Genomic DNA, 13037 nt, shown 5'->3' on the forward strand with positions numbered 1-13037 from the left:
ATTATTATTATTATCATCATTATTACCCGTGGAGAAGAAGATGGCGCCCTTGGCCCTCTCTTGGCCCGCCTCCTCTGTGCTGTGGGACAGGCTGATGAAGGCCACAATACGTGGCCAGATGGCCCCAGCCACGCCGACAGAACGGACAAGCGTCCCCATGAACGCCAGAAACACCGAGATGTCTCCGCTGTGGACCACGGGACATGGGACATAGGAATGAGACGAGGGAGACAGAGGGACAAAGCGATGTAATTAGTTGACATGTGTCACCCATGAACGACACAAACAGATGTCTGTGCTGTGGGATAAGGGATATAGTATAAATCTTTTTTTTTTTTTAAATTCAAATGTCAGCTGAATTCGTTTGTGTTTTTAAATTAATAAAATGGATATTTGGAATAATTTTCTATAGTCAGAACACATCGTTTTATGTTACTATTGTCCGTTGTACGTTGTACTGCATTGTAAAGCGCTCAGAGCCTGTGTAATTTTATCGGGTTTGAGCGCTATATAAATGTCATTTATTATTATTAAGGGAGGCACAGAAGGACGACCCGATGTAATTTTAGTTGGTTTAGTTTTAGTAAGAGTTTTACGGCACTTGCAACACTAGAAGGTCATTTAAATGCCTAAGATTAGAGGTGCTACAAGAGAGTAACTAACACAAAAAAGAACGAGGGGAGATAGAGATGATAGATTTTTTATAGGAAAGAAGGAGCAAACCACACCAGGCACCCGCCAATCACCCACGTAGTTAGTTGATATATGGTGGAATCAGGCGCCCGTCAATTTCTGGGCATGTTCAGTTTTATCATTGTAAAGCCTGTTCATATGCCTTGCTTTTGATAAAACAATATCCATTCATCTTGGCTACAAGTTGAAATCTTTGCGATTGAAGGAGGTGGGGGTCGCCTGGTTTCAGAGGTGAAAATAGCGAGAAAATAGACGCCAAAGTTAAGTATTTCCTTAGCTTTGAGAGGCCGTAGAACTGAAAATTTACTTTTGTTCGTGCTCCAATCAACGTTTTCTAGTATAATCAACACATGAATGCGCCCTTTAATGGACATGAAAAGTGATGAGCCAAAATATGAAAATTCAATAAAATTCCCAAACCTGCGGGAAAATTCCAGTTTTTTCACTTTTATTATTTTGACGAGCGTCTGATTTCACCATACAAAAAAGACAAACAAAAAGGTGTGTTAGATCCTACACACAAGACAAAACCTGCTAAGCAAAATAAAATGTTGAAAAATACAATACTATGGCCATTTAAAAAAGAAACGAGACCATTGTGAAAGAGGTGCTTGAAGGAAAAATGTGGGGCAGAAGAGCCATAGGAAGGCAAAAAATAATATGGATGGTCAACATAAGAACATGATGGAGTGGACTGGATACGGCAGAATGTGTAAATGCAGCTCGCGACCACGAAAGATGAATGGTCATTAAACGTCAACCTCTGAGTCAGTGATGAAACCTCCAGGTAACCAGGTATAAAGTACAAAATGTACAATTCTTCAATATGTTGAGATGCCGTACTACACACAGGGACAAGCGAAGTAATTAGTTCATATAACGCACAAAGCCCCGAGATGTCGAAAAGAGCGTTACTTATGGAAAATACTACTTGTGTTCTTTAGTCATCCGGCAAAATACAGTAATGATATTCTCTCAAAACTGAAATTGTTTTAATTTCAAAAATAGTTTTGCGTCTGGCTTACATTCGTAGCCTTCACATCAAACCACAAAATCGTAAACAATTAATAGTATTCTTTCCTCATCTACATAATCATCACAGTTATTGTTGTTATCATAATAACATCAGCAACAACGGCCATGAAGTAGAAAGTAGTCTTATGGCCTTAAACATCAACAACAATGGCTGTGAAGTATAAAGACTGATTGATTGAGTAGATGTGTTACGGCACTATCGACTCAATTTTGGTCATTTAAGCATCTACAACAATGGCTGTGAAGAATAAAGTAGTGTAACGGCCTTAAACGTTAGCAACAACGGGTTTGAAGTAGTCTAGTGGCTTTAAACAGACGCGAGGGGGGGGGGGGGGCTCTCGTGGCCTAGAGATTAAGGCGGTCGTCACTCATGCAAAGATCTCGGGTTCGAATCCAGCGACGAAAATGTTTCTTCTCTTAGATTTTATTGTCTCCTGTCACCTCCTTTCCTCCTTCCTTGCAATGTTCTGTAGTCTGCTTTCGTCTCCATTTTCTGCCCCCACCCCCTCACCTCCTTTGCGTCCTCCTCTGGGCTCCTCACTCTTTTTGCAGCCTTTCTACTGGTTCTCCTTGGCTCCTTTCTACTGCTGTCTTTCTGCCACACCCCTGATCTTCTGGTAGGAAAGATCTACACCTAGACTTTTCAGATAAGGGCAAACAATCTCGGAGGACCCGTGCGCAAGTTGCACACCTTAAATATCAATTGGTGGTCTAAAATCGATAATAGTAGGAGGCTTCAGCCACCCCCTGGGAAAAATTTAAAATGTCCTACCAACTGAAAATGTTTAATACGCCCCTCGCGCTCATAGGACGGTATGCAGCTGCGATCGCCGTAAAACACTTACCAAAAAAAACACACCAAACAAACAAAAACACCCAAAAAAAAGAAATGAGTGCAGATATACCTGAAGTAGTCCACGATATCGTACTCGCCGCTGTTGGACACGTCGATATCGTGCCGGAATCGAATAAGCGACTCCCTCTGTGCCCTAAGGGAAGACATCCGGGTCGTGTTGCCCACCTGGCTCTCGCCCGGCCACAGACTCAGGCCCAACAAGGTATCGTCCACGTGCATCCTCTGAGACAGCATGGCGTTCCTCACCTGGTCAAACGAGTGGGTGGAAGGACGAGCGAGAGCGAGTTAGTTTTGTTGCATTTGTTCCGCGCTTTTTACCGATCGGTGCTATATATCTTCAGATTGTGCTACGCGTTTTAACCATCGTATAATTGCGTGGCAATCTAAAAATTGGATTAATATTTTATATTTTTTAAATTCATTTTCTTTTCAAATTCACTTCCATCATATCTTTATTCTTTTACTCACCCCAAGGAACATTTACATATCATATTTTCAAAAATGAAAAAAAATATGAAAATAACATTTAAAAATGACATATGAAACTCTAGAGTTCACAAGAATGATACAATTATAAGATCGTTAAAACGCGCAGCGCAATCCAATTGTACAATCGGTAAAACGAGCGGTGCATGCACCGATCGGTAATTGGCGCAAAACATATTAACTCGGTCACCCTTGTGCTCATTTTCGTTGTTTGGTTGGATAAAATTGATATTTATCTACCCTGTATGACTACTTCCACAACATATTATGCATTCTTTTTTTCAGTTACAGTAACTGGAGGTGTTTTTACACCCCTTTAAGAGAATTTAGATCATCTGGTGAGTAAATAACATCCCTATCTCTCACTTTTCTCTGAAGATAGAAATATTTCACTCCGCCCCCCTTTCCAAATCCAAAATTTATTGAACCACTTCCCATCCCCGCCCCACACCTCCGCAAAAACACTGAATCTCTGTTCCCCATCTCTCATAAACAGAGAATCAACAATAATTAATACAGTCAAACAATTTCAGAGAACCAGTCAACTTTCATTCAAAAGAACGCACAAACGTACAGTAGTATATTATAATCCTACACGTTTCCAACACAAAGAAAAAAAATAGTGCGCAACAAAAAGTAGCAACGAACTGTTTTGTGGGACCGATATTGACAATTAATTTCACTTTAGATTATTTTCCCTTTTGTTTACCCCCTAAATAAAATATATGCTGGACAATCACTAAAGACAGTGAAAATGAAATAGAAGCAACAGAAATGTGGTTTCTTAGCAGACTGCTAAGAGTATTGTGGAAGGAAAAGAAATCAAATGAGGTAGTGCTTGACCGCTCACTGTTAAAAACAATCTGGAAACGACAAAATTAAATGCAGTTTTTGTGACACCTGAATAAACATTAAGGGTCTTGAACATCTAGCTCTCATTAATAAAATTGAAGGCAAATGAGGCAGGGGTAAGCCCAGAGCAACCTACTGGGGGAACCTGAACAAGTGGGTGACAGAGAAAGATTAGGGAAGCTTTTTTTAAGAGTATCCAAGCAAAGGAATGAATGGAGAACTATGATCGCGGATGTCTGTCGCAGATCTGGCACTGGATGCTGCTGCTGCTGCTGCTGCTGCTGCTGCTGCTGCTGCTGCTGCTGCTGCTGATGATGATGATGATGATGATGATGATGATGATGATGATGATGATGATGGTAATGATGAATGCCGCGGGTACACGAGGGGGGGTGTAGGTAACTATAAATAGATTCATGATTCGATTAACACTGTGTCAAACTAGCACACAACTGCACCAATACGAACAGGTGCGAAAGTATTCTACTTTCTTTCCCATTTGTCTATCGTGACTGGCGTATTTAACTTCTCTCCGTTTATCAGCTCCTCGATAAAGAACTAGCCTTGTTTCCAGCCGGGTGATTAATCACTCGTAAACAACCTAACTGTTTCTGACACCACTCTATCAGCCACCACTACTTTAGCTATTCATTAAACAAAATATGTGAGGCAGCGTGATGAAACCAGGCGCTCGTAAAAATATTGAAATCAGAGAAACTGGCGCTTTCCCGCGAGTTTGAACTTTTTTATCGATTGTTTACGTTTTGGCCTAACCTCTTTTGTGTCTATATAAAAACACATTTCAAAGTAAATTTTACTGAGAAACATTTATTAAAGACACAACGTAGATCTACGTCATTTTTATGTTTTCGGAGTCTTTTTAGCTATTGGAGTTACCAAATTTTGGTGGTTATTTTCTCGCCAATTTCACAACTGAAACCCGGCGATCTCACTTCCTTCAAATGCAGATATCTTGAGTTCTATTCATGATAAATAGATATCTATTTCATTGGAAGCAAGGCAAATAAATCAGCTTTCAGAGGATACCAACAACTCCTTATGTTTAAACATCGACAAACGCCTGATTCCACCGTGTCGTGACACAAATTCTCGCGTCACTCGAGACAACAGGTGAGGTGGTTTGTTCCTCAGAACGGAGTGTTTAATTCAGAAATATTGTTATATAGCAGCTATAGTTAACCTCTACTCCACCACACGTTGCAGAAGATATTCGGAGACGACTCCGGCGAGCACCCAGGAACTATTCGGAGACGAACTCCCGCACACATATGCACTGCTTTGGGGGGGGGGGGGGGGTCAAGCTGTGTATTATTTGCTGCAGATCACGTATATATAGCCACTAAAACTTTCGCAAATCAATTATTTTTAAAAAAATTCAAACTTAACAGCAAAATATCAAATTATGGGTTAAAACAGGGGAGCATGCCCCCTGTAACCCCCTAGATTTTATTACTTGGTCTAGAAGCACAAAGCATTTTGATTGGTCTATTTCCGTTGTCTCCGAATAGATACTGTGACCACACGTACAAGACCTGGTCTTAATCAACTCCCGTGCATCAGTTTGTGAGTCTCAGAGTCTCTCTGGAGGGATGCTGTATTTTGCGAATTGCGTTGTGCATATTATTATTATTTTTATTATGTATTTCATTTGTATGTGCTCATTTCGTAAGGTTGTGTTCACACGGGAGAGGGCGCCATAGAAAGGATCTACATTACTATTATATTATTATTATTATTATTATCATTATTATTATTATTATTATTATAACACTCAGCCTGGATTGAGATTCGTTCCAGTAGGTAGGGGCCAAACAGTTCGCATCTCAATAAATTATGTTCTAGATTTTTCAGAAGAGGGTGTTAAGCGTTTTGGAAACATTTTCACAAACCATTCACACATTAAAACGAAATCTACAGGATTTGTACTTTTACTATTAGATCATCTCTATAACTTTAAATAGCAGACCAAAACCAAAGTGGGGCGGTTGATGGTGGGGGGGGGGGCGGCTTGGAGGAACATCTGACACCTTACAGAAATATTTACAATATTTTACAATACCAACACAGAATTTAAAATGAGTTATCGTGGTGAAAACAGGCGCTCGTCAAAATAATGAAATCTGAGAAATCGGCATTTTTCGGCCAGTTCGGAATTTTGTTCGTTGGCTCAACGCCTTGTATGTCCATTCAAAAACACTTTTATATTTGGATTTTATGGGAGAAAACCCCCAATTATTGAAGGGACACCAAAGGCAAATTTGCAGTTTCCAAGGACTCTTAAACTATAGAAGTCACCAAGCTTCCGCGGCCATTTCATCACTTATTTTACTTCTGAAACCAGGCGACCCCACCTCCTTCAATCGCAAATATCTCTACTTCTATTCAAGATAAAAGGATATTTTTGTCATTGAAAGAAAGGCAAGTGAATAACCTCTAAGATAATACTACTATGTCCCCATGCCCAAAAATTGACGAGCGCCTGATTCCACCGCATCCAGACACAAATTTAAGATTCCCATCACCTCGATATCCCCACCCGAGCTGGCGTAGAGTGAGGAGTAGCCCCTCTCTAGCTGCAGGCTGTAGATGACCTCCTTGACCCCCAGGGCCGCCTCGACGATGGCCAGCGCCTCGTTGTTCAGTGTCAGGGTCTTGGAAGCGGCGGAGACGCGGATCAAGTTCTGGATGAGCAAAGTAAGGACGGGGACAAAACCCACACTGAGGAGGATGGCCAGCAGGAAGTGGCGCCCGTGCTGTGTCTGGAAGTTGAGCTTGGTGGCGCAGTAGCTTCCCTTGGGGATGTGGAAGCTGGAGAGGGAGGAGGTCCTGGAGCCAGACAGCGAGTCCATGGTGGATTCTGGCGTCACAGCTGGGAAATGAGGGAAGAGTAGTTTATAATATTATTATGGGTACTGCGCTATTTGCAGATCGGCGCAATCTAAAGACTGCGCTGCGTGTTTTAACGATCGTATAATTGTATCATTCTTGTGAGCTCTTCAGTTTCTTATGGTAATTTAAAATCTAGTTTTAATTTTCATATTTTTACACTTTTGATACCTGACATTGTATCATTTTTGTGTGCTCTTCAGTTTCATACGCTAATTTTAATTTTAATATTTTTACACTTTTGAAAATATATGTCAAAGAATAAAAATGGAAGTGTTTTTGTTTTTTTAATTACTTTCAAAATATAAAATATTAACACAATCTTCAGATTGCCGTGCAATTATACGATTGTTAAAACGACTAGTGCAGTCCTAAGATTGTGCCAATCGGTAAATTGCATAATATAATAATAATAATAAATATGTGAGGCAGCGTGGTGGAATCAGGCTCTCGTCAAAATAATCAAAGTGAAGAAACTTGCATTTTTCCGCAGGTTTGTGAATTGTTATCAAATTTTTGTTTTTTGACTCAACATCGTTCATGCGCATTAAAGAACTCATTTCTGTGTGGACATTTCTTTAAAACGTTGATTAAAGGCACACAAAAATGTAAATTTTCAGTTACCACGGGCTCTTAAGCTAAGGAAATAACTAATCTTTGGCGGCCATTTCTCACTAATTTTACCTCTGAAAACAGGTGACCCCCACCTCCTTCTTTCGCAAATATTTCGACTTGCATTCAAGATAAATGGATATTTCTTTCATCCAAATAAAGACACGTGAACAAGCTTTAAGATGATGCCAATAACTCTACATACCCAAAAATTGACGAGAGCCTGATTCCACCACGCTGCCTCACATATGCACTTATAATATTATGAGGTAGTATTGAAGAAGCCAACGTGGGCCGCTCGCTGATAAAAACAATCAGGAAAAGACAAGGGCCGTTTTGGGGACGCCTAAATAAACATAAAGGCCTTGAACATTTTTCTCTCTCTCTTTCAAAATTACAGGAAAACGAGCCAGGGGTAGGCCCAGAGCAACTTACTTAGCGAACCTAAACAGATAAGTGTCGGGGAAAGATCAGGATAATGTAGTTTTTTTAAGAGCATTCGAACCGTGAACGTCCAGGTCTGTCACAGATCTGGCACCCGATTATGATATTATGACCTAATTGTGTTGCACGCAATAGCCGTAAAACCCTAACTAAACCTGAAAAGAACTAACGAAACAGTGTAGAGAATGATGTTTTTAGTAGAACAAAACGGTTAAAAAATAAAACGAGATGAATTATCACGTTGTAAATAAAGGAAAATGAAAAATATATTGATAAAATAAGATAGATTGAGAGGAAATGAAATGTTTGGATTAATAAAGTAAGATCACTTAGAATAGATGAAATGGGGGCAAGAAAAAGTCTGAGCTGAGGGGAGGGATATGACGAGATGAGATGAAAAATATTATGATGCAATTTCTTAATGCAAATGCTTTTGGGAACATTGTTTACGTTTTGTTTTTAGTTATTGATTATGGAATAACAAGTAACAATAACGTTACTGTTTGCGCTATTTTAAACTCCGGGTGGATTACATTCTTAGAAGAAGTAGCATTGGCGCTAAACAACTGTCTTCAATGTAGAAAATATTACTTCCACCTTATGATGTGGCTGTCAAATTCAGTCTGTCATCGGTATGGTCATATTTGTGTAGTGTATATCATAAGCATTCATAAGGTTTGTTTGTGATTTGAAAAATAGAATTGATCTAGAGTAGCAAGTGGTAAGACGACGAAAGAGAAGACAGAGCAAACAAGCAACAGCTATCTAGGTTGAGCTCGACAAGTCGTGATAGGGAAATACAATTGAGCCCAAAAGCCCAGTCATCGATGTGTCGACAAATGCCACACCTGCAAGAGTGACCCAAGTGTGACCCTTCCAGCATCTGACATTGATCGAGTCAGAAACGAGCATCTCACGGAGAAGTTAAAAACTGCTCACTGTCAAGCCAAGTCATGATTGCTAATATTTCTGAAGGCGGAAATTAAAAGCGCTATATCTCCAGGGCAATATTCACATCGTTAATTAATTCTGTTTGACAAGAGACGTCTTGTGTCTGTGGAGTTATAACGAGCTCAGGTCTTCGAACGACGTCACGACTTGTGGATAACACGGCATGTGGACTGGTAACATGTGGGGTTTGTCTTTGGTCTTGCCTACCTCTACCGCACTATATATATATATATATATATATATATATATATATATATATATATATATATATATATATATATATATATATATATATATTCATTGGGTTTATTTGGGGGGTAAATGTTTTACGGCACTCGCAACTGCATAAGGTCAAATGAGCGCCCGGGATACATCAAACATTTTCAGTTGGTAGGAATATTTGAATTTTGCCCGGGTGGCGGCCAAAGCCTACTCTTATCTATTTCGGGCCACCAAGGGATCTTTAACGTGCACAATTTACACTCGGGATCTCCGAGATTTTTCGCCCTCTCCGAGAAGGCTAAGTGTAGAACTTACGTACCATAAGATCATGGGTGTGGCTGAAAGACAGCAGTTAGAAGGAACCAAGGAGAAGCAGTAGAAAGACTGCAGAAAGAGTCAGAAGCTCAGAGGAGGGGATAAAGGAGATGAAGGGGGTGGGAGCAGAAAGTGGAGACGAAAGCAGACGACAGAACATTGTTAGAGAGCAGGAAAAGATGTGTTAGGAGAAAATTTGAGACAAGAAAATGTTCCGTCGCTACCCGGATTGGGACCTTTTGAATGAGAGGCGAAACGTCGCAAAAATGTAAATTTTCAGTTTCCAAAGACTCTTAGGCTATGGAAGTTTCCCAAGTTTTGCAACCATTTTCTCGATAATTTTACCTCAGAACACCGTCACATCTATGACACGAGAGCCCGCGGCCGCACTATAATAGTCTATGTTAGAGGCGACTTTGATCACGGTTGTGTTGTAACTGGGAACATTTGATACAGCATCTACTGTTTCCTTACCGTTTCCTATTTCAGAAATGTACAAGTTCGTGTTATAACCAGAGCTTACTTCTGACTCTACGTTAATTATGTTCCGCGGTGATTTTTGAAAATGCGTTATTAATATTATTAAAAGGACGGGTATCCAGGGGATAGAAATAAGAGGTATTATGTGCAGGCAGATAGTGAGTTCACACTTGCCGATTTAAACAGGGATTTGCCTTAAGCTAACAAACACCTGAGCGTTCCCATTATGTGTGTTCTGACGTCATGTGGCGTAATAATGCGATGTTGATATAATCCGTTATTGCCTGACACACACAAACAAAAAACAAATTCGAATGTGAGGTTATTTATGCATAATGTTATGACATCTTTTACGGATGACAATGGTACCCCCAGTCATGGTGACTACGAAATCATAAACAATCTCCCCCTAACTGAAAGGAAGCGTGAGTTAAGAACAGAATGAATTTGCTTCATGTCACCGACGTGGGGGAATCAGGCACTCGTCAATTTGAGGCATGTAAAGTTATAGGTATCATTGTAAAGTTTATTGTATTCTCTTGATTTACCTGAAAAATGCACCCGTCTACCTTTAATAGAAATCGAATATTTGCGATTGAAAAAGCCTGGTTTAAGGGGTGAATTTGCGAGAAAGTGGCTGCCAAAATTTGGTAACTTTTATAGTTTGAGAGTCATTGGAAAATAAAAATTCATCATTTTTGTGCCTTTAATCAATGTGTTTCAGTGAAATTTACACCGAAATGTGTTTTTAAATGGACATAAAAGATGTTGAGCCTAAAAAAAAACCCAAATATTTCGATTTCATTATTTTGACAAGCGCCTGATTTCACAACGCTGCCTCATATTATTTGTTTTTTCAATTTGAACTTTCACAAGGAGATCAATACATGTGGTCTTATTATGCTCTCCTTTCAAGTTTTCTTTACTCTGTGTGTGTGTTTCTTAAGCTCCAGATCCAACCTTTCACCACAGACTTTTTTCCTATGTTTCACGAAGCGGTGGAATCAGGCGCTCGTCAATTTTCTTGCATGTGAAGTTATTGAATCCTCGGAAAGCTGATTTATTTGCCTTGCTTTCAATGAAATAAATATACATATATCTTGAATAGAATAAAGATATATTATGCTATTGAAGGAAGGGAGGTCGCTTGATTTCAGTAGTGAAATTAGCGAGAAAATAGCCGCCAAAGTTTGGTAAGTTCAATAGCTAAAGAGTCTTTGAAAACAGAAAAATGACAGAATGTTTTACTTTAATCAATGCTTTTCAGTAAAATTCACTTGGAAATGTCATTTTATATGGACCTAGAAGAGACTGAGCCCCCACCCTCCCCCCTCCCAAAAAAACTTTCATGAAAATTCCTGTTTCTCCGATTTCTGTCTTTTGACGAGCGCCTGACTTCACTGTGATGCTTAATATTTATTTGTCTTTGCCATTTGAACTTTCCCAAGGAGATCAAAACTTGTGGTCTGATTATGCTTTCCTTTCAAGTTTTCTCTACTCTGTGTGTGTGTTTCTTAAGCTCCAGATCCAATCTTTCACCATAGACTTTTTTTCCTATGTTTCACGAAGCGGTGGAATCAGACGCTCGTCAATTTTCATGTATGTGAAGTTATTGAATTATCGGAAAGCTGATTTATTTGCCTTGCTTTCAATGAAATAGATATACATATATCTTGAATAGAATAAAGATATATACGATAAAAGAAAGTGAGGTCGCCTGGTTTCAGTGGTGAAATTAGCGAGAAAAAGCGGCCAAAGTTTGGTAAGTACAATGGCTAAAGAGTCTTTGAAAACAAAAAAATGACACAAAGTGTGCCTTTAATCAATGTTTTTCCAGTAAAACTCACATGGAAATGTCTTTATATATGGACATAAAAGAGGTTGACCCCGCTCCCCCCTCCCCCCCCCCCCCCCCAAAAAAATATATTTATTCGATAAAATCTTCCAAACTTTCGGAAAAATTCCCATTTCTCTAATTTCTGTATTTTGACGATCGCATGATTTCAGCCCGCTGCCTCATATTTATTTGTCTTTGCATATTATCATTCAGCAAAGCCAGCGCTACGCCACCACTCGTACACAGACGTGGCGGAATGCGACTCCCCTTGAGAGAAAGCTCTATGGCAGTCTCTTAGATTTAAAGCGGGCTGCACAGTTTGAGCGCGACATCGGACTGACTGTCTAGATCTAGCTGCTGTCATCGAGAACGAGAAAGAAGAAAAACAAATTTGTCTTCGCAATTTGAACTTTCCCTAGGAGATCAATATAATATGTGATCTTATCCTCTTCTTTCAAGTTTTCTCTTCTCTCTTTGCGTGTTTCTCGAGCCCTGGATTCAATCTTTTAGCACAGTCTTTTGTCAATTAACTAATTGTTTACACCTACCAAAAGCAGTCGTTTTATAATCTGCTGAACAATATGATGTGTTTTTATTGTAGTTGTTGTTGATGTTGTTGTTGTTGTTGTTGTTGTTGTTGTTTTTGTTGCTGCTGCTGTTATTGTAGTTGTTGCTGCTACTGTTGTTTTTGATTCTTCACTGGCCCATCGTTTGTTCATTCTTCACTAACCCAATGTTTATTAATTCTTAACTGGTCCATCGTTTGTTAATTCTGCACTGACCCATCATTTGCGTACAGACAAATACCTCGTTAGCGCACTGTTCAGTTACCGCACTGGTCAATACAAGCACTAGTCACTTAGCGCACTGGTCACTAATTACAGGAGAAAGGAACGACAGACAAATCGTACAAGACATAGTGAACAACAGCCAAAAAGTACATTACATTCAAATCTGCTCTAACGTCCACATTTTAATATCTAAGACAAATCATCTTCATAAAGCAAATCTTTCCCTTTCCCTCCTCGCGTTTCTTCTACATAGTACCGACACTGTACGAGACATCCGCCTGCTCAAGACAATCGTTTTTTCCCTGGACAATGATGATGGACGTTTAGACATTTATCTTTTGAATGTTTCGGATGAAGCCTGTAGACGGCGAAACGTTGAACGTGTCAATAAATATTTGGGAAATACTACCAAGTCTCAACCGTTTTACGAGAATATTATCTGCTGTATACAATGATGACGGGCTGTCGGGCACATTTGTGTCATGATGAGGTGGAATCAGGCGCTCGTCAATTTCGGGGCATGTGCAGTTATTAGTATCTTTTTTAAGAGGGGGGG

The 13037-nt window shown here is 39.6% G+C and overlaps 1 protein-coding gene across 1 annotated transcript in view; it reads right to left on the reverse strand.

The window, feature by feature from the left end:
- Positions 1 to 13037, reverse strand: part of LOC101852411 — a 68323-nt gene that overhangs the window by 49167 nt on the left and 6119 nt on the right. Inside the window, exons 2-4 of the mRNA XM_013083042.2 lie at positions 6466 to 6812; positions 2634 to 2830; positions 27 to 187 (exon numbers count right to left, since the gene is read on the reverse strand). Of these exons, the coding sequence (XP_012938496.1) occupies positions 27 to 187; positions 2634 to 2830; positions 6466 to 6812 (705 nt within the window). The remainder of the gene's footprint in view (positions 1 to 26; positions 188 to 2633; positions 2831 to 6465; positions 6813 to 13037) is intronic.

Source organism: Aplysia californica, unplaced genomic scaffold, assembly GCF_000002075.1.
Source record: "Aplysia californica isolate F4 #8 unplaced genomic scaffold, AplCal3.0 scaffold00207, whole genome shotgun sequence".
In the NCBI taxonomy this organism is placed as follows: domain Eukaryota; kingdom Metazoa; phylum Mollusca; class Gastropoda; order Aplysiida; family Aplysiidae; genus Aplysia; species Aplysia californica.